The following is a 22,884-nucleotide window of genomic DNA, read 5'->3' on the forward strand; positions in this document are numbered from 1 at the left end:
TGCTGATTGTTTAAAAGAAAACTGCACACAAGACTCTTCATTGACTCTACAGAAGTAGGTACAAATTCAGGGCATTGTTTCATGTCTTTGTAAACCCCTTGATAACTTAATGTAGGGGTCCCCAACCCAGTGTCTGTGGATACTACGGCGCCCTCTGACACCTTTCCTGGTGCCCGCCAAGTGGGCAGGGAAAGGTGAGGCTTTTGCCTGCATGGCTTCTGATTGGTCACTGGAGATTTAATTGGCTGTGATGACTTTTTAAAACGTTGCTTTGGCAGCAGCTGTCACCACAACACAAGGATCTTCACTGTCTGACTAAAAGTAAGTGATAGCAGCCATTTTGTGGGTGACTCCTCCACCTGCAGCAACCATTTTATGGCAGCTGTTCTGAGGCCGCGCCCACCACTCTATGTCAGAATTCCAAAGATGCCCGGCAGCCTCAAAAAGACTGGGGAAGCCCTGACTTAATGCATTTACAGGCTGAGAAGGAATGCAGTAGCCCTACAGCCACTGTGGTGGTGTAGTGGTCACAGTGACAGACGAACACTGGGGAAACTGAGGTTAAAATCCTCGTGCAGCTGTTGGGGGACACTGGACCAATTGGATCAATCAATCAATCAATACTGAGCCTAACTCGCTGCACTGGCTTGTTGTGAGTCTAAAATGGGGGAAGAGGGAAACCACATGGGCCACCTGGAAGAAGGATAAAAAGTAACGGAGAAGAAACCATGCAAAGCCATACAGTCGCAGGATTTAACACGGTACGATTCCTGGAGTCAGGAAATGGTGGCACTTCGACCCAGGTCTTCCAATAGAACATAAGAACATAAGAGGCGCCAATGTTGGATCAGGCCAAAGGCCCATCTAGTCCAACACTCTGTCACACAGTGGTCAAAAATACCAGGTGCCATCAGGAGGTCCACCAGTGGGGCCAGGACATTAGAAGCCCTCCCACTGTTGACCCCCCCCCAGCACCAAGAAGACAGAGCATCACTTGCCCCAGAGCCCCTATCTGTACCTTGTGGCTAATAGCCACTGATGGACCTCTGCTCCATATGCTTATCTAATTCCCTTTTGAAGCCGTCCATGCTTGTAGCCGCCACCACATCCTGCGGCAATGAATTCCATGTGTTAATCACTCTTGGGTGATAGAAGGCTCAGCCATTCATCCAGCACAGAATGAGAAGAGTTCAGCCTTCTCCATACTTCTCTGTCATTGCAAGGATCTTCCAGACCTGGAGTGGCTCCCCGCTGCGGCCTTCCTATTAACTGTACATAATCCTGGCCAAACAGAGATATCCTTGCCAATTAAAAAAAATAAATAAATCCTACAAAGTGTTCTTTTTTCGTTCTGACTCATAGCTTCCACCCACAATTTAATTCACTGCTACCAACCCGCTATTATTGTACATTGGGGGGAGAGGTGTTTCCCGCCGCAAAGACTGAAAGATTGCTTATTTGCTCAGGGAGCAGATGGCCTTGGTGAAGGCACAGACTTGTGGAAAATGTCACCATTCTCTGTTTGCTTTCTGATAGTCTTGCATTTAAAGCCAACCTGGAAAAAAATATTTTAGAAGTGGAGACAGAAAAGGAAAGCGGGAGGAAACAGTTTTTCTTCCTCTCCATAATGTACCAAATCATTTTTTTTTCAACTGCTGCTCACAACTGGAAAAACGATAACCAGAATGAGAGGGTGACACCAGCCCGCAATATAGCCAAGGCTGCATTCAGATTTCGTTGCGGTGTTTCAGCACAAACACAGCTGGTTCGCGGGGCCTAGGCACTCCCCTGTTCCTGGTTGGCTCACATTCTAATTTGCCCAGAGGTCAGAAAGTGGGAGTTCATTTTCTCCCCATCTGGCTCACGGATCCTCCAAAGCGCCAGCCTTTGAACACCAAGGCAAACTGTAGCATGCTCAGACCACAGTGCCTCATCAAGTTCTGCAAGGAGAACGACGAGAGGAGGAGGAGCGGAGGGTGAGAGCACTGCAAACAAGCCACGCTCGTGCACAACACTGGGAAACCTGCTTTAATTGGTTTTTCTGAGATCCGAAGACAGCCCAAGATTGGGAGTCAAACTACAAACTGTATGATAACGATGCCCTAATGGCCTTTTTTAAACAACAAAAGCCACTTCGGGAGGAGATTACTGGAAGCAGAGAAACAGCAGAGGGGAGGTGGTCAACAGACCCTCCCCTATAGTTTCTCTGTTCCTAAACGTCTCATCCCTAAACAGCTTTTTCAGTTTTTCAAAAAGAAAAGGCCATCAGGTTTCCATTACACAAACATGCTCGCTAAGTACAGTTTGTCTCTAAATGGGGTGGATGCATGAGTCGGGGTTACAACACGCTTTTGGCTACTGTTCTTGTAAAAGTGATGGGACCAAGTGAATCACTTTAGAAAGTCACCAAGCACTATGGTTAAGTGTCCCGCATGTACCCCATTCCCTGCAGCTCTCTTGACGTGTTAGCTGGCTTAGACATTATGTCTGTTTTCACCCTCAGTCCTGATGAACACGAGAGAATTTAGCAATAGAATTTAAGATTCTTGTCCAATAAATGTTGAAGAACAAAGAGTTCAGCCTGTAATGTTCTTGAATTCCACTCCAGAACTATGATGAAATTCCACCAATGAGCCTATGCAATATTAAATCCCATCAGGTTCAGTAGGATCGAGGGTGAAAACAGACTTAAAATATTTATTTATTTTGAGGGTTTTTTTTAAAAAAAACCCCAAAATAAAAGCGGGCTCAGGGTGGATCACAAGAAATTGAGTTCGACTCATTACAATAGTCACATTAAAATCATTAAAACAATAAAATCGCACAGGTAGCGACAATTTCATATACATCTGTTAGGGCCTCAAGGTGGAATCAAATATGCGTGGGAAGCGGTTCTGGCTGGAACACACACTATCAGCCCTGACAACACATGCCTCCAAAGGCCATTAACATTATAGCCAAACCACAACCAAACGCAAGTGGCAATCCTAGACACATTTATCCAGTTAATACTGAACATAGCAGGACTTACTTCCTATTAAATATGTGCTGTGAATTTTCACCCCCCTTCCAAGGAAAGGTACACACGGACAGCACCCTCAGTATGCATTCTCTTCCTTCATACGGAAAGGAGGAGAAAGCCCTAACTCATGAAGGCTTTGTGTGAGAAAAGAACCCTTTTACACTATACTGTGCTTCATTTGTTGGTCTCTTGTAGCTTACTCCTGTTTTGGGGAAAGGGGGAGGAGGAAATAGAGTTGAATGTAAATAAGAAGGAGATGGGGGGGGAAAGCTCTGACAAGGAAGGGTCGTTATCCCCCTCAAATGTTACTTGAAATATCTGGGAATGTGTCATGAAGGGTGCTTCGGCAGATATTCTGGTAAGGCAGCAGGGCAAGGGATGACAAAAATGGCACACATCCTGCCATTAAGTGCTAATCAATCAAGCAGTGTACATGGAAGTGTGAGCCATTGCTAATTGTTTTCCGTACCACAGACTGTCTCCTTACCTTTAAAATCCGCTCTCCTAGAACTCTTTATCATTTCCTTGCACTTCATTTCCTCTTCGTGGATTTCCAGCTGAAGTCTGCATTCCGGGTGAATACCATTTACCTGTTAAATCAACAAAGGATCTGGTCTTAAAACGTAGGCTTGACGGCAAAGGATGCAACTTCCAATTACAAAACCTAATTCTTTTTTTTAACTACGGTCATAAAACTAAATGTTTCAAAAACTCTGAAGGACTCTGTAAAGCATCATGACACATTTATTCCACATTTCCTCCAAGCAGCACATAAAGTTCTTCCTCCATTTGATCTTTACAACAACCCTGTGATGCAGGTTGTGCTGAGAGCATGTGACCGGTCCAAGGTCACCCAGCGAGCTTTAAGGCTGTGTGGTCTGAACATGCGTCTCTGTTACCAAACCCCCACAACCACGTGAATATTACTTTCAGATCAACATGGGGAGTTAGCTTTGCGTGTGTGTGTCAGGCCCAGAAAACTGAGATCTTTTACCTAAAGAGGTGGCTGTAGCAAGTTTTCAGTAGGAAAAGGGTGACAGAGACCCGATTTTAAAAGGAATACAGAGCTTATTCAGGGACTTGGTATAATACTGTGGGTGGGTAGGTAACCCTAAGCAGTACTAAATCAAAACACAGACACATTCCCTATCCTAATTAATACAGCAATAACAACCACCAAATATTCAGCAGAGCTACTTCAAACTGGAGCAGGAATTACTCCTTGAGCTAAAAGTTTGGGAAATGGGGGGGGGGGATAAATCAAAAGGGATAGAAACGATTACTTGTCCTATTCTGTGAAGAAATAAGATGGAAGGAGGAGGGATCCAGTGTATGTGTTGGGAGTCTGTTGCAGTTCTGTTGGTATCCAGGATCAGACTCTAATTACTGGCTCTAAAGCCTGGGCAGTTATACTGTTTTTTGGCCCACAGCATAAAATGGGTTCTTTTCAAGAAACAAACGATTACAACAGAAGATAACCGGATACTTGAGTTGGGCAGCTTATCTGGAGAAAAGTACAGAACTGACTAGATAGCACCAGGGAAGGGGAACAGGAAGGGAAGTTCTTAATTATAATTCAGGATTACAAAGCTGGAGACATGAAGCTGATTCATGTATTCAGTGAGAGCTTTGGGGAGAATGGGAAGATTTGGAGGCTCCAAACTGTCACAGGGCACTTTACGTTCAAATTGTGTTAATGGTCAGTGACTGCATATCATGTAAAAGACAATACGGGAAGAGGCGTGGCTTAATTGCTGCCAAACTGTTGGCACTCCCTGATTTGTCCAAGAAAGGCCTCCTTGGAGCCATTTGCTGTGGCCGTCCCAAGATCCTCTGCTGCGTTCACCACTGCAAGGTTCTCTGGGAGACACAAAACATGGCAGTTGCTCCCCATGTTGTGTGCCTCGTAAGACTTGATCATGGCGTTGCAGAGGAAAGTGGGGGAACTACGAACATCTCCAAAGTCTTAACCCAACGTCCTGCCCACTGCACAATGCTGATTACAACAGAAGATAACCGGATACTTGAGTTGGGCAGCTTATCTGGAGAAAAGTACAGAACTGACTAGATAGCACCAGGGAAGGGGAACAGGAAGGGAAGTTCTTAATTATAATTCAGGATTACAAAGCTGGAGACATGAAGCTGAGTCATGTATTCAGCGAGAACTTTGGAGAGAACGGGAAGATTTGGAGGCTCCAAACTGTCACAGGGCACTTTATGTTCAAATTGTGTTAATGGTCAGTGACTGCATATCACGTAAAAGACAAGACGAGAAGAGGCGTGGCTTAATTGCTGCCAAACTGTTGGCACTCCCTGATTTGTCCAAGAAAGGCCTCCTTGGGGCCATTTGCTGTGGCCGTCCCAAGATCCTCTGCTGCGTTCACCACTGCAAGGTTCTCTGGGAGACACAAAACATGGCAGTTGCTCCCCATGTTGTGTGCCTCGTAAGACTTGATCATGGCGTTGCAGAGGAAAGTGGGGGAACTACGAACATCTCCAAAGTCTTAACCCAACGTCCTGCCCACTGCACAATGCTGGTTCTTAAGCACTTCACACCCAGGACTACTTTGTTGCTAAAGTGCTCAGCATTTGTTAATCAGTTTGGTATTTATTCCCACTTATTTGAATGGGAAGCCCTTTTCCAAGTGGGACGTTCCTTTCCTTCTGACATTTGGAAGCGGATGACAGAGGGGGCAGGGCTGGTTCACAGCATCGCAGTAACAGTTGCCAACTCTGACTTTAACGGGAGGTGAAGGTTCACATTATTATCGTTTAGCAGGAACAAGAAGAGTGATGTAGGAGTCCCCCCCTCCCCATGTTGTACACCGGCTCCATCCGTACCACAGGGAGCTCTGACGCTCGAAAGCTTTTAACAGGGGTGTCGCTCTTTTGTTATGAGGGCTGGAACTGACACTCCCCCCAGCAGTCTCCTGTTCCCTGCCTTCCACTAGTTGCTTGCAGGCCGCATAAGAGCCCTGGATGGGCTGGTTCTAGCCCCACAGAGGGGCCAGGGCTGGTTCACGGCTTGAGGCATCGCAGTAACGGTTGCCAACTCTGACTTTAACAGGAGGTGAAGGTTCACATTATTATCGTTTAGCAGGAACAAGAAGAGTGATGTAAGAGTCCCCCCCCCATGTTGTACACCGGCTCCATCCGTACCACAGGGAGCTCTGACGCTCGAATGCTTTTAACAGGGGTGTCGGACTCATTCGTTACGAGGGCTGGATCTGACATAGATGTCACCTTGTCGGGCTGGGCCACGTGTGCCATAAATGTAACGCCAGGTACCAGAGATATAAACTGAATAAAGGACAGCAGCTGGTAAGCTCCAAGTTGGTGTATCCTCACTGCAAGACCTCATAGGCTGGGACGGGGGTGCAAAGGAAACCCACATGGGCAGACTGGGGAGCCAGCGGTGCAGCACTGGGCAGATGCTCCCACACTGCTTGACTGCGGCAGACGAGGTTGTTCCGCCATGCTGAAGCCACAATCAGGCTGGCTCCCCCCACTCCCCCCAGCAGTCTCCTGTTCCCTGCCTTCCACTAGTTGCTTGCGGACAGCATAAGAGCCCTGGATGGGCTGGTTCCAGCCCCCGGGCCTTATATTTGACACCCCTGGCTTATGACCAAAAGAATTCTTGTTGGTCTCTAAGGTGCTACTGGACTCATATCTAGCTGTTCTCTTGCAGACCAACAGGTCTGCCCTCTGAAACTGTCGTCCAAGAGACAGACAGCCCCAGCACACAAGCACCAAAAGTTACCTGGTCTGCTGCTCCCGCTCCTTTGTTCTGAGGAAATACTTCCCCATCTGTGGGAGACTGTGTATGTGGTGGATCTCCTGATGGCACCTGGTATTTTTGGCCACAGTGTGACACAGAGTATTGGACTGGATAGGCCATTGGCCTGATCCAACATTGGCTCCTCTTATGTTCTCACGTTCTTGTGTGTGTATAAAGTGCCGTCAAGTTGCAGTCGACGTCAGGCAAGAGATGAACAGAGGTGGTTTGTCACTGCCTGTCTCTGCATAGTGACCCTGAAATTCCTTGGTGGTCTCCCAGCTTAGCTTTCAAGATCTGATGCAACTGGACTAGCCTGGGCCATCCAGGGAGACTGGCTGGTATACTCTTTTTAAAGTTTTAGTTCAAGTCTCTGTTCTCTTCTCTTCCCCTCTGTCCTCCTGGGTCCACTGCTCTTCTAGGTCTCATTTTTAAATTGTGAGATTTTTTTAGAAGGGTTAAAGTCATCGTTTTGGGAACCTCACTCCATTGGCAGGATTCAAATAAAACAGAGTAAATAAACAATGAAAGAAACAGCTGCCTCATTCATAAATAAGACAAGACTCATCACTCATTTTATTCAGAGAATTTATACCCTTGCCTTTGCGCCAATATTCTGCACTCAGTGTTTTCCTGACAGGGTGAGGAGGTGCTGGGGAAAAATTCCACATACAGCGATTCCTGTGTGCCAGGCTGCTATTAACAAAGAACAAGAGTCGGAACCCTAAAATCCACAAGAGGAGGTATGATCACTGTTATTGTGACCAGATCTCTGAAGATATCAGCAAATGCAGAAGCAATTGTCCTATTGCTTCCAACTTGCAAGGGAGCTCACCTTTGCAGTGGCACGCTGAATGGGGAGACAGACCCGTGGGTTGGGGCCCATTTGGTAGCCAGCACATCACTGCTGCAGAGCTCTAGTAAGCCTAATACTGATTTGGTCATGTGAACAATCCCTATTATGTAGGATATCAGTCAGGGTGATTCTCCGCCACATGCATCTAACACAGGTGCTCGGTGCTCAGCCCTGCGCATAGGATGGCCTGATTCATACAGTTCTTTTTCCTCAGGAAGAAAAAAATCAGGGGCATAGGCAAAGATTGCTAGAATTGGGCTGTTGCGTGTACAGGCTAGGCTTGCCAGTCCCCAGGTCAGGACGGGGGTTCTTGCCGTTTTTGGGGCTTCTCCCCGCCCCCATACAGCCACATTCCCACGTGACTTCCCCAATGTGATGGCGCCACCCAGAAGTGACATCATCATGCCAGGGACGTCACGCGGGGATGCTCTGGTTTAAGGGCACAACTCTATGGTTTTAAGCCGGTTTTAAATCAAGAACCACAAGGGTAAGAAAGAAGTCTAACAAAGGGCCAATATTAAAAACCTAGTTTAAACTTATAATATGCAAAAATACATGTATTTATTAGAAAGGCAGTTAAAAACAAATAAGGGCCCAATGAAAGCCTCGCTGAAAAGTTCAAGTGGCCTGAACACAGGGGGTAATACAACTTTTCAACAAGGCTTTCATTGGGCCTTTATTTGTTTTTAACTGCCTTTCTAATACATACATGTATTTTTGTATATTATAAGTTTAAACTAGGTTTTTAATACTGGCCCTTTATTAGACTTCTTTCTTACCCTTGTGGTTCTTGATTCCAGTTTTTGGGTCACGTTTGTTTCCCCCTCCCTGTGTCTTACTTTTAAGCCAGTTTTACCATAGAGTTTTGCCCTTAAACCAGAGCATCCCTCCATGATACCCCAGGCACAATGACATCACTTCCTGGTGACATCATCACATTGGGGACATCCCAGAATGCCCCCCAAATCCCCCTGCCGGAGTGATGAGAGGATCTGGCAACCCCAGTACAGTCATCCAAATAATACACATGACAGAGGACTGGGGACATATGTGCACTCCCCCACAACACGCTGTGAAATATCAGTCAGAAGCGTCTGTCCCTCTACCTGTAAAGCATGCCTTCTGCCACTAATCTGTGGCTTTCTCTCTAAAAAAAATCCCTATAAAGACATCCTCTTTTTACTCACTTGCTGGATCTGCTGGAAGATATGAACCAGGGATATTTCCCCCCCACACACACACACAAAATCATACCTCTAGATCCACAAGCCTTGGCAAATTACCCTGCCAGGGAAAAACAGAACAAAACAAAACAACTTGACCACTATAGGAAGACTGACTACAACAAATACAGGTCCTCAGAACACCTTACCACCCTGCGTGTGCTTCTTCGCTCATAAATTTCCAATGGCTATTCCACCTCCTGGGAGGGAAGGCAGGGTTGGTACTTGGATGGGAGGCCACCAAGGAAGACTCTGCAGAGGAAGGCAACAGTAAACCACCTCTGCTTCTCATTTGCCTTGAAGGCCTCTTGCTGGGGTCACCATAAGTTGGCTGCAACTTGACGGAATTCATATACATATCCCACCTCCTATACGTATTGCTGATAATGGAGCTAGATACAGATGCAGTTATGTGTAGCACCAGCGAACCACAAATCCCAATGTAATCAACAATATTTTTAGTAAAAATAGGAGTTTTTTTAAAACGATACATCTCAAAGCTGTGGCCAAAAAACAAGAAGATGTTCATGACTCTTCTTCTGAATGTTCCTTGCACATCACATTGTGTGAGAGGGCTCACATTCTAACAAGTGAACCAGCCGAACATCCATGTGCTTGCAAAGAAACAGAGGGCCTTAAGGTGCCAAGGGATCTCATGCCAGACCCCGAAGAGGACATTCACCATCTTGCATGTCTGGGATTTGCCATGGTGAAAAGACTGTTTCAGTTAAGTGGGAGATACAGATCAGTGCTACATACCGTTACACACAATTAGATGAATTGCAGTCATTAAGGTTCGCGATTAATAAAAAGTAACTTGGAAAGATACAAGAGGAAGCAATTTGGCAGGAATCCCAAAGTTCTGACACGCACCATTTAGCAAGTTTGGCTAATAATAAATGGTTTCTGACAGGGCGGTGAACAAGCCACAGATCCTCTTGTATATCTCCACTCAATCCGTGAAACAACTATTCCATAATTCGCATGAACTACTTGTAAGTACAAGAAGGCCTGATCCTGTAGGCTGTTAAGATGGCAAATAAACACACAAGATCCTAATATTCAGGTGGATAGCTGTGTTGGTCTGAAGCAACAGAGCAAAGTTTGTGTCCAGTGGCACCTTTAAGACCAACAAAGTTTAATTCTGGGTATAAGCTTTCGTGTGCATGCACACTTCATCAAAGAAAGCTTATACCCAGAATTAAACTTTGTTGGTCTTAAAGTTGCCACTGGACCCAAACAGGATCCTACTATGTGCAGCAAAGGAACTGCCAGAGCAACAGCATGAGCTGTAATTTTGTACTGGCACTGTGCGCCCAGCTCTTTTGTGCAACAAGATTTGGTAGTAATGATTCATCTGCATGGTCATTTCAACCACCTTGGAACCAGGCAAGGCAATAAAGCAGTTAAGTGGAACTGCAAGCAATACGAGGCATTGCGTGACATAGCCCCAATTCCCGGATGAATGCTACAGTCACAGCTACTCATAGGATTGAAGTGCTTATAACGAACATTAAAAGTTTTAAAACAGCTGCTAATCTGGTTGGTAAGTGGAAACCTCTTGCAGGTGGGCAGATGGGGAAGCTTTACAAAAAATTAACAACACTGAATGCTTATATAGCACTAATCAGCATGCATAATTTTACACGTTGTTTTGCTGTAAATACGCTAAAGCCCTCTATGTTGCATCCAGATTATTATCTCCACTTTACAGGACATGGGTACTAAGAGAGAAGTTTCCTTGCAAGACTGAGCTACTGGTCGCCCAAACAAAAGTTGAGAGCCATCTTGGGCGGTAGTAGCTGGAATTATAACGATTACAAGCAGGGAGACTGAACATTTGAATCCCCACTCTGCCTATGGGAAGCTTACTGGGTGAGCTTGGGCCGGCTGCTTTCTCCGAGCCCAACGTACCTCTTACAGGGTTGTTGTCATGAAGATCAAATGGAGACAGGAAGAATGTTCTAAGCTGTTCTGAGTTCCCAGAGGGAAGAAAAGCAGTGTCTAAATATAAACCAACACCTTCATTATTCCATAGAAACACAAAAGAACATGAGGGATAGTGGTCTACCCCATTCCCTTGTTCAGAGACAACCATATGATGATTAAAGTAAGTAAGGATCTGTCTTCTATGGTAGTCTATCATTGGTCTGTCTAGCCCAGTACAATACTTGGCTGCCCAAAGGTCCAGGCACAAAGTCTTTTCCAGCCTTGCTATCTGGGATACTTCAACGGGAGTGCCAGAGACTGGGCTGAAATCATCTGCGTGCGTGCCCTGTGTTTCCCATGTTGAATGATGGTCTCCTGGATTCTCCAGGGTAGAAAGTTTAAAAGAAACAGAAACCTTCTGGTCAGTGTCTTTTTGTTGAAGGCCCATTCTGTTGTGCGGATGGCGCAAAAAATTATCTGAATCTTGTTCTATGGACTACCATCCAGCAACATAATAAATCACCAAAGTAATCCACAATGTCCAGTTCCACACTCCTAAATCTTAGCACACTGTTTGGCACACCCAGGGACATCTAAAACTACCATGGAACATTCCCTTCAATAAGGAGAAAAAAATGCTTCTTCTCCTAGCCCTCAGCTACCAATAAATTAAGGCCTTGGGACATTTCACCCATGTGTTAGATGTGGCAAAGTAGACCCAGGTGCGCATTCCACAAGGAATTTTGGTCAGTCCCTGCTCTATCGTAACCAAGGAAAAGTCTTTGCATTCACAATTTACATTTTGAGGGCTGTTCATCAGTTTACTGACAAACAAAGTGGCTTCAGTCCTACAAGTGCAGTTCTGAACTCCGTCCCAAGGACCCTCCCTCTGAAGGAAGAGGCACAAAGAAGGAAAGATTCAAGCTCTCCTGAGCAGAGTGGTACGATACAAGCCTTGGTGTTAGATCAAGATGGGTAGCCGTGTTAGTCTGTCAGTAGCAGCAGAAAAGAGCAAGAGTCCAGTGGCGCCTTAAAGACTAACAAAATCTGTGGTAGGGGTATGAGCTTTCGTGAGTCACTGCTCACTTCTTCAGATACCTTCTGATATCTGAAGAAGTAAGCAGTGACTCATGAAAGTTCATACCCAAACACAAATTTTGTAAGCCTTGGTGTGATGCTGTTCTTTTTATTAAAACAATTATATTAGGATATAATAAAAATGCTGTTCTTTATTCTAGATTTTGCCCAGAGAAAAAGGGAGCATGTTTTCATCCTTGGCACTTCCCTGAAACTCAGCTGGTGTAACTTGACAAGACTCTGTTGAGACATGATCCGACCAGCATTTTAAACAAGCAGACCGAAGGTCCAATGGCACCTGTAAGACCAACAAAGCCAGTTTGGTGTAGCCAGTTTGGTGTAGTGGTTAAGTGCACGGACTCTAATCTGGGAGAACCGGGTTGGATTCCCCACTCCTCCACTTGCACCTGCTGATGTGACCTTGGGTCAGTCACAAGCTCTGGCACAGCTGTTCCTGAAAGAGCAGTTTATGTCAAAGCTCTCTCAGCCCCACCCGCCTCACAGGGTGTCTGTTGTGGGGAGGGGAAGGGAAAGGAGTTTGTAAGCCGCTCTGAGACTCCAAGTGAAGGGCGGGGTATAAATCCAATCTCTTCTTCTTCAGATACCAAACAAGGAGTGGGCTCCTGGTTTGGCTCAAGGAGTGGGGATGAAAGGAGTTTCACCACATGGTTTCACCAATCAAAACCACCATCAACACACCCAACAAGCCATTAGTAGCCCTGGGAAGGCAGACAATAAGAACTCAGGCACCCTCCCTTTGACTTGACAAGGTCCAGAGAGGTACATTTCAATTAAGGTTTTGGAAAGGCTTACCCCCCCCACACACCCTGCCCTCCCCAGAAGCCACGGCCTGAATGAGGACTCTGATTGGCTGCAATCTGCATTCAGTGAGCTCCTAAGAAAGAAGAGGGTTATAATGCAGCTTTAAACCTGTCTGACAGGGCTTAGCAAAACAGCTTAGGTACGAAACATCACCTGGGAGTCCAAATGGGAGAAAGATGGCAAAAGGACAGGTACCCGCACGGTGAAAAACCTAGAAGGCACGAGAAAAGCAGAAGGGGCTTGTAGCGTACGGAGAAGAAGATAATGGAAGGTCTTGCAAGCAGTTCTCAAATATTTAAAAGGATTCCATAACAAAGAAGACAAATACAGGAAAGACCAGAAACAAATTAATTTTTAAAGATTAGGCAAAAATAACGGGAAGAGCACTTCAGGTAACAGAAATGGTTGGTGAGGAAAGGTAGTGTGGTTTAGGGGTTAGAGCACTAGAGTAGGACTAGAAAGAACCTGGCTTTAAATCTCCACTCAGCCACCAAGCTCACTCCGAAGCACAGGTGTGTGTGTGTGTGTGTGTGTGTGTGTGTGTGTGTGAAGTGCCATCAAGTCACTTCCGACGTATAGCAACCCTATGAATTAATGACCTCCAAAATGCCCCCCGTGGCCAACAGCCTGGCTCAGGTCTTGCAAACGGAGGGGCCCTCGTGGCTCCCTCAACTGAGTCAATCCATATCATGTCGGGTCCTCCTCTTTCCTGCTGGCTTCAGAGTTACTTCAGGCTAAACCCACTGATTTCAAAAGGCTTAGAGTAGAGTCACTTTGCACAGGATTGTACTGTCAATGACCTTAGACTAATTACTCTCTGTCAGTGCAAAATACCTTACAAGGCTGTTGTGCAGAGAATCGTGTACACAGCCCAGAGCTCCTTAAGATGCATTTATACATCACATCAAGCTGACATTAAGTCTGAACATGAACAAACCTGCCCCATCGCCACGTGTGTGCTTTGCTTCCCACGCAGAATGGTTTTGAAGGAATCCTGGTTGAAAACTGATAATCTGTGTCTAATGAATGCAAGCGTACAGATTAAACATTACCTCTCCCCCAAACTGGGGTTCAAAACAGGGTTTAATCAGGCTTAGAAGCCAGGTTGGGGGCAGGGGGAGAATGAACTCGAGGTTCATCCATGCAACCTCTATTGGTACACCACGGGTAACCAGAACTAGTTTTAAACCAGGGTTCCTTCGCTGCACTCCAAGCAGAAAGGGAGGGGGAGAAAGAGGAGTGAAGCTAACACACGTGCATGAGCATGGCAGATTTGTGCACATTCAGAAAAAGTCAGCTTGATAAGATGTTTGAATGCAGTCTCAGAGGAAATACAGGAGAGAAGGAGGGGGAATCTAGCAAAGAAGTTCTTGCAAACCATTTAGAGGTCTGCAAAGAAACAGCCAGGCGTCCGTAGAGGGTATTTAGGGCTCAGCCTGCACCAGGATTCCCTAACACGAGAGGCTTAAACTGCCAAGGGCGTAACAAAATTGTAACGGCTGCATTGGCCAGAATATGCCTTTGACTGGAAAATCACTTTTCTACACTACGTTGTCCACACCCACGCAGGTTACTAATAGCATGAGAGAAGCTCAAAAGCGCTTTTGAGTATCGCATGCGACAATGTTCCCAAAAGAGGCACATGCTTCCAAAGAGGTCAACGAGAGGAGAAGTTGGAGATCCATGACAGACCCTCCAGAATCCGTTAACAGCGGCTGCAGATGATCAAGTGGACTTCAACTGGGACCTTCTTCCCCTGTAAAATTCCCCCATTGAAAATTCCACCCAACCCCTAGAAGATGATAGTTCCCCCCCAAAAGACATATGGGTGACTTCCATTTCCTCTACTAAGCAATTAGCAGCAGGGGAATTTTATTTAAAAAAAAAAAACAGAACAGGAAAAAGGTTTTTAAAAACATATTCCCCAGCGTCATCATGATTCTATCCTGAATTGAGTCCCACAGAGCCGCTACAAATGGAAATTTAGAAGGGACAAGAACTCCGACCACCGATCACCAGTGTCCCTTTTGATTGGCCCCTGACATCCCTTGAAATGGCGTTCCATTCCTTACCACATCCAGCCAGGGTGGCTAACTGCCTGGAGAGAAAAGATGCCCTGTTCCTTTAATAGATGCTAAATGGGATGCTTTTAACTCTGTGTGATGAAAACCTCCAGTTGTCAATCAGCACACATTAAGGCCCTCTTAGAGACACACCAGGGAGGAAAGGTAGCATGGTACAGCCCGATCTCATCAGGTCTTGGAAGCTACACAGGGTCATTACTGGGATGAGAGACCACCAAGGAAGACTATGCAGAGGAAGGCAAGGGGAAGCCACCTCAGCTTCTCCCTTGCCCTGAAAACCCCTTGCTGGGACGACTGTACGATTCCAACTTGACGGCACTTATGAACAAAAAGGTACATGGCATTTTCTCCAGGCTTACTGGAGGCCCTACATCCACCAGAAAGTCCTTATTGTCAAAGCTGGCCACAGTCTTGCCCAACCTTATCGTCTCTCCTTAGAGTCCTGCTTATGTACCTTGCTCTTCAACCTTCACACCCCCAAAGTAGCCTGTTCTATGCATTTTCCCTCACTGCCAATATGCTAGGAACGCCCCCTCAGAACACCTATAGACAGCTGCTGTCTCCCCACCTCAAAGCTCACCTCTTCCTCTTGCTTAATATCCTAGTCTCCCAATCGCTCCTCTGGGCTGCTGTTGCCACAATGGAAAATGTGACCAGTTTAAACTATTAAGACTGAGATCTGGAAGGGAAAGGGTCAAGCCTGTATTCTGCCATGAAGCTTGCTGGGAGGCCTGAGGCCGGTCACTTTCTCCCAGCCTAAGCCTAAAGTTTTTAAATGGTTGTTGTGAGGATGACATACGCCACCTAGACTCATAGAGTTGGAAGGGACTTCCAGGGTCATCTAGTCCAACCCCCACCACCACCACACACAACCCCTGCTCCATGCCCAGAAGATGGCAAAAAACCTCCAGGACCACTGGCCAAACTGGCCTGGCCTTGAGCTCCCTAGAGCAGGATAAAAATGTAATAAATAATAAATAACTGAATAACATGCCATAAGTAGCCACTATCCAGACAGCACACTTTTGCGGGAAAGACATAACTTCAGAGTTTACACGGTCAGTACAGGCAAGTCACCTGACCCAGATGGCCCAGGCTAGCCCAATCACGTCAGACCTTGGCAGAGGAAGGCAAGAGCAACGCTCCTCTGTCCACCTCTCGCCTTGAAACATCGTAAGTTGGCTGCAACCTGAAGGCACTTCCTCCACCACCAGTCCTCCAACTCATACTTTGAAAATGTGTCACAAGCAGAAAGATCTGTCAGACCACCAAGGTCATGAGAGGGCTATACCAGCTTTATCACGAAGAATCACAAAGCAGTTACTCTACGCAACCGATTCCAAAGAGGCATTGTATGCCTGCTTTTGATCTCCATCTCCCCGTCATTTCTTTCAGAAGCTCCAGTTGGGTTTGGTAGGTGTCAATATCACTGTGGTTTTTCTGCTTCAGGTGCAAGTTTGCAAACACATCTAAAGCTGGCAAGGATGCTGATCCAAGAGGCATGACATCAGCTCTGGATGTCCCGGAAGCGCTGCCAGGTGTGTGTCTTGAATGCTGAACTTCCCTGCGCTACAGAATTCCCATATTATACCTGTCTTCTTTCTCACCCTGGCACACTGCCTCCAGGAGGAGGCTTTCCTGTTGGAGAAAAATGCTGCACGGGGGAGACGGATAGTAGCGGCCGCACAGCTTTTTTAAAAGATTTAAAGAACACCCTGAGAACAGATCTCCTATGGAATGCACAGTGGGCCATGTTGTCAGTCATTGTGCATGTCCCAGCGCATACTGTCGAACTACAAATATACAACTGCAATGCTAAAAGTGGATCTACTATACTCCCACCTGAATGCTTAAGCGCTCTTTTACTCCAAGCAATATACACGTAAATCAGTTCAGCCCAGTTTTGCTTAAAACCACAGCTCGTCGCAGTAAATACTTTGAGCACTTTAACTCTGTTTTGCTTCACTTGATACAGAGGAGAAGGTGTATGCATCTCACCGTGAAGAATACACACAACTGTCTCCCTAGTGTAGCCTTCAGCCTAGAGTTCTTGCCAAGAGCTCACACACAAACTCACACCTTTTGATCCTGGAGTATTTGATCCAGACAAATGATCACACCTTGGTTTCCTATTCAAAATTACTCTGAATATTCACTCCAGCTGCAAAAGCACAACAAAAGAGTTGGGGGAAAAAGTCCACTTTTTAAAAACTATTCTTTCATTATCTTGATTTTGAGTAGGAAAAGCAGTTTGATGTATGCCCTGGCCAATTCATCCTTAGTACAATTTAGCTTTGGAGACTGTGTTAACTGCCGTATCTGGACCTAGGAGAGACAGATTCAATCCAATCCCCACTCAGCTATAACTGATCGCTGGTAATCTTGGGCCCATCACTTACGTTCAATCTGGTGCATCTCACAGGGTTGTTTGTGTGGGTCAAACACAAGAAGGGCTTGTTAGAGTTGCTAACAAGCCTGAAGAAAACTGTCCTGTCCCTTTAACAGAGGCACATATGTGGAAATGGGCAGTTGAAGCTTTTCATGGCATAAATAGCACCTCATTAAGACACTACTAAAGGGACAAGACATTCCCCCCCCCCAGACAGTTGGGAAACCCTATTAATATGCTACCCTGAGCGCCTTGAAAGAAGTGTGAGATAAAATAGTAATAAATACTGTAATGTAATAATAAATAAATTTTAAAAATGCAGTATCTAGACAGTCAGTCTGGGTGAACAGCATCAAGGGCACTGGGAAGCAACCAGTTTTGCTTACAGAGTAACATATCGTTGATTAATGTTGTCTGTTTGGGACTGACCCAACCCAGCAGATTACACCATGATCTAGAGATTTATGAAGTGGGTAATATCTCAGAGATATTTGGGATGTCACACTCAATACTTCACACCTGTCACTAACAAATCCTATAGTGCAGGGAAACATGTCAAACTCTTCCTTCTCTTGCTTTCAAGTATGTGATTTTCCAGTCATAGGGTTCCTTACCTGTCTCCCAAGTAAAAATTTACCAGCGTCCACTTTCCCTCCCACAAAATGCCCAGGTTTCACAAACAAGCTGTTTAGAACTAGTTACCCCGCAACATCTTAACCATTACCATGCTGACAATCAGGATAATTAAAGAAGAGATTATCTTTCGCCACACTCTTAAGGCATAGCTATGGGTGAAAAGTGCAATTCTGATTAATTGCTTATTTTATTCATTTAAAATATTCTTATGAAGCCTTCCCACCTGACCAGGGTGCCCAAGGCAGCAAGCATAAAACCATTAAAACGCCTGGATGATTTAGAACACTTAAAATTACAAAATGATTCAATGAAAACTCATACACAATTCATGTGAGCAACTGTGAATATGGAACCAGAGACAGTACTGATTTCAAAGTTAGCACCAAGTACATGATGCTTCCTTTGGCACATGGTGCTTCACTTACCAACTTTTGGGGCAACCAGTTCTGGGGTTGTACAGAGAGTCCTAGAAGAATGGCTGTTGCTGGTACGCTTTCCACAGAGCTCCCATTATTATTTATTTACTTCATTTGTACCCCATCTTTCTCCCCCAATGGGGACTCAAAGCAGCTCACACCATTCTCACCTCCTCCATTCTATCCTCACAACGACCCTGTGAGGTAGCTTATGACTGGCCCAAGGTCTCCCAGCAAGTTTCCATGGCACACATCTTTCACGGGGCTTGCTCTTTATCGGGGGCACCCCTCCATTCCCCCTCCACCACAAAACCATCCGAAATGTTACCAATTTCTAGTGGGATCATGGTCAAAAAATACTGACCAGAGGAGAAAATCGAGGGGTGAGGGTTGCTCAGATAAAGGAGCCCTCATGTTTCATGCAAGCTGCTGGGGTCTGACCTACTTGCACAACGAGCACTAAAATAAACCAGGCGGGAGCCTGGGGGGGGATAACGGAAGGAACCGTAGTTTGTACATGCTCAGGAGCAGTGTTCCCTCTAAGCTGAGTTAGCGTGGGCTAAGCTCATAGTTTTTTAGCCTCCAGCTCACACATTTTTGTCTTCGCTCAGGATGGATGGCTCCAGCGCAACCTAATTGATGCAGTAGCCAAATCGCTCGCTCACAACTTTAATGCCAGCAGCTCACAAAGTAGAATTTTTGCTCCCAGGACTCCACGGCTTAGAGGGAGCATGGCTCAGGAACGATTCTTTCCCCGGGTCTTGCAGGGGCTGGGCTCCCAGGGATCCCACCCTTCTCCGCTTCGCAAGAGCTACTCACCAGCCCCAAAGTCCAGCCGGCGGAGAGGAGAAAAAGCGCGAAGTTTTGCATCCCAGCCGAGAGCCAAGGAGCAGCGGGATCAGCTACCCAGGGCCGGGGGAGGCGGCGGGCTCCTCTGGGGACTGCCTACGCTGCAGAGACGGTCCCACCGCAGAAACATAAGGAGGGCGCGGCGGGGAGCCCCCTTCCCCTCTCCAGCGCGCTCGCGCTTCTCTCCCGGGGCGGTGGCGGCGCACACGTGGGCCACTCCCGCCGGCCCTGCGCCCAGGCTCCAGTCCCAGAAACTTGGCTCTCCGGTCAGATGTCAACCGGCAACGGCTGCTGCCTACGACGCGTTCCAGCCCGTGGTAGCGCTAGTCCGGCGCGCTGGCTCGCCCGCTACTGTACAGCGAGCCCCGAACTCCGCCTCTCCACCGCCGGCTTCCTGCCGCCCCTCCTTCTCTGGGGCGCACTCCAATTAGTGGCCGCTTTCCACGCGCTTGGGTTTGGGACGCATGCGTGACAGTGAGAAGTGCAGCAGGTGCAGCGTTCCCAAACACTGAGGTACAGTGTTGTCCAATGGTTGTTTTTTTAAAAAAGTAGAGATGGGATCAGGAAGACTCCTGGTTCAGCAATAAAAGCTTCCCAGGTGGCCCCGGACGATTCTCAGCCTTAATGACCTACCTCACAGGGTTGTTGTGAGACTCAAATAAGGTAACCCCCACGCTGAGCAGCTTGGAGGACCGACGTCGTGAACCCATGTGTTTAATGGTAATTGTTTTAAATTTAGATTTAGACTGGTAGCCATGGTGGCCTGAAGCATCAGAACAAAATTTAAGTCTAGTGGCACCTTTAAGACCAACAAAGTTTAATTCTGGGTGTAAGCTTGAAAGCTCATACCCAAAATTAAACTTTATTGGTCTTAAAAGTGCCACTGGACTCAGTCTTTTTTTTTATGATTGTTTCACTGTTCTTCGCTATGCTGGATATTTGTGTACTTTTACAGTGGCCTGAAAGTTGAGTTTATTCTTCTTTGCCACATTGGAATCAGGAGGGCTGGTCTTCCCAGTTCTTCAAGTAAGTCCATGTATTGGACCACCCTTTCCCTTGCCACAGGGCTGAGCACACATTCCCAGGCCTTATGCATGTTTACTTGAAAGTAAGTTCCACTGTGTTCCTGAGAATCCCACCCAGATATGTGCAAAGACAATTGCAGGTTCTTGCCGACAATTGCATTAAACACCAGGACCGAATGCAATATAAATTAAATAATAATAAAATAGAGGGCATATATAACATCTGTGCAGATATAGATCGCTTTCCTTCTGTCCTTTCAGAGCAGTGTGATTTTCTGTCCATGATGTGGCGCTCACTTTTTCCTTTGTGTGCTGATTGCCCAGCAAAGATTATAATTGCTTCTCATGCCACAGTGAGGTGCTTTGTGAAGTTTCACCTTTGGGCACTCATTAAAGACCAAAAGCTGGAACGCATCCAAGCGCCAAATCACATGCCACATTTGCCAGATTGAAAACTAATGAAGGAATCATCTATTTTTAAAGAGCTAATTTTTTAAAGTTGATTGTAGAAGTAACTGTCCCGGAAAACAGGGGGGAAAACCCGCACCGATTCAAATATCTGCATCTGTGTGCTTTATGCTTCTTCTCTGGTGTTTGAGGGTACACTATTAAACACCAGTCACTAAATGGAGGTCTTTGAGGAGAAAGAGTGGATCACATGAGGCCTGATTAAGATCCTAAACCAAGCATCCCCAGCCAGTTTGAGGCAGGGTGGTGGGTCCTACTCAGGGGTCATTTCCTGTAGGAGCGCCCAGGGGGTGGGCACATTCAACAAGCCCCACCCCCTGCTCCCAGCAGCCCTCAGTCAGAGCAAGAAGCAGTCAGGTAAGCTGCAGAGCCCCCCCCCCCGGCCCCCCAGTCCAAAACAGTCCAGTGGCACCTTTAAGACCAAGTTTTATTCAGGTACAAGCTCTCCCTCCTCTGTGAGGACAGATCTGCACGTTCCCGCCCCCCCAATAGCTAGCAATCCGAAACAGTCCAATGGAGCCTGAGCAGTGGGCGTTGCCTTCTGACACACTTCCGGTGATGTCAGGGGGTGTGGCATATGCAAATAAGTTATGCTAATGAGTTATGCTAATGAGCTCCTGCACCTCTTTTTCTACGAAATGACCCCTGGTGCTACTACAAAATGGCTGCCACAGAGGGTGGAGCCAAGCACACAGACACACCCAAGAAAAAAGGGGAGGGAGAATATAAACATACAGAAAAGACAACTGGTGAGGTAAGGGTGCTCTGCTACTGTGACGTTCCCTTCCCACCCAGCACCTCACAGCTGATCTGTGGGTCCTGCTTATAGAATCCTGGATCCTTCTGCAGTGAGCAGTGGGGAGGACCCAAGTGAAGCTCCTTTCTTTGTATGAAGACAGCCAGTCACAAGGTTGCTAGCTCCAGGTTCAGAAATACCTGGAGATTAGGGATGGAGCCTTGGGAGCAGCGTTCCCTCTAAGCTGAGTTAGTGTGAGTGAGCTCACAGTTTTTTAGCCTCCGGCTCACACATTTTTGTCTTAGCGCAAGAAGGATGGCTCCAGAGCAAACTAATTTATGCAGTATCCAAATCGCTCGCGCAAAACTTTAATGCCAGAAGCTCACAAAGTAGAATTTTTGCTGACAAGACTCCACAGCTCAGAGGGAGCATCGCTTGGGAGGCCAGGCATTGGGGAGGGATTTCACCAGGATATGATGCCACATAGTCCGCTCTCCAAGGCAGACATCCCCCCCCCCCGGGAACTGGTCTCTGTCCCCTGGAGATCAGTTGGAATTCCTATGGATCTCTCCACCTGGAGATTGGCAACCCGGGGTTCTGCCTTTCGTCTGCTTTCCTGAAGCACATGGCAAGAGCTTGGGGGTGCCGTGTTAGGCCAAAGCACACAGCAGGTGCTTGGGAGTGCCATGTTGGGCAACCCTGCCCGAAGTTATGTCAAGTTTAACAGACCCCACAGTATTACCAAAAAAAGCATCAGTACATTTTTGGGTTTGGAGGCCACTCATCGTCCTAAACTGTAGCTACGTAGCTTGTGTGTAAATCTGGCTCTGGAATCCCAGCCGTTGTCCTCCTTGTGATTTAGTAATGGGATGACTATGCTTCTTGGGACTTTTGCCAGAGGGGGAAGAAAAAGAGAAACGCGCCTTGAATGCTGAAAGGCACCATCAGGAATCACCTTTTTCATTGTCTGTGGTTCATTTTTTCTGGCCACCACAAGAGTCATTCCTGATGACTCATTTGAACAAAACTTTGTGAAGATGCCACCCTGCACTGTATACAAGTGTGATCAGCCCGTTCGCACGCATTCTGTGTGGTGCTTGGCTCCACCCCCCCCACCCCCCTGTGGACTGGCCTGCCTGAGGAGGTCGGGAAGGCTCCCATACATCTATCAGTTTGCAAAAGCTTATGCTGGAATAAATGAATGCGTCTGTCAGAGCCGGCTCTGGCTCACACCACAGTACATTTGTTAGTCTTTAATATGCCACAAAAATCTTTGTGATTTTGACAAGTTAATTACATATTGTATGAAAAAGTACTTTGTTTTGTCTGTCCTGAAACGACTACTAATCTGTTTCAAAGGGTGACTCTGAATTCCAGTATTATGAAAGAGAGAAAGAGTAAAAAATATTTCTGTTTGCTTTCTCCAAATGCACAATTTTGTAAATCTCTTATATGGCTTCCCTTTAGATGTCTTAAAGTAAACCACTAACAAGTCCTGCCCAGATACTTTGGCACTCTTCTTTTAGAGAAGAAGGATTCACCCTTCTTTTAGAGAACGTGCTCTAATCCTGTGGTTG

At 46.5% G+C, this 22,884-nt stretch overlaps 1 protein-coding gene across 1 annotated transcript in view; it reads right to left on the bottom strand.

Annotated features, from left to right (window-relative positions):
• VIPR2 (vasoactive intestinal peptide receptor 2) overlaps positions 1-19,413 on the bottom strand; it is a 66,813-nt gene extending 47,400 nt beyond the window's left edge. Inside the window, exons 1-2 of the mRNA XM_015418828.1 lie at positions 19,049-19,413; positions 3,510-3,612 (exon numbers count right to left, since the gene is read on the bottom strand). Coding sequence (XP_015274314.1) covers positions 3,510-3,612; positions 19,049-19,099 — 154 coding nt within the window. The 5' untranslated portion in view covers positions 19,100-19,413. The remainder of the gene's footprint in view (positions 1-3,509; positions 3,613-19,048) is intronic.
• Between the last annotated feature and the right edge of the window lie 3,471 nt (positions 19,414-22,884).

This window comes from Gekko japonicus, unplaced genomic scaffold (genome assembly GCF_001447785.1).
Source record: "Gekko japonicus isolate JY-2015 unplaced genomic scaffold, Gekko_japonicus_V1.1 scaffold1480, whole genome shotgun sequence".
In the NCBI taxonomy this organism is placed as follows: Eukaryota; Metazoa; Chordata; class Lepidosauria; order Squamata; family Gekkonidae; genus Gekko; species Gekko japonicus.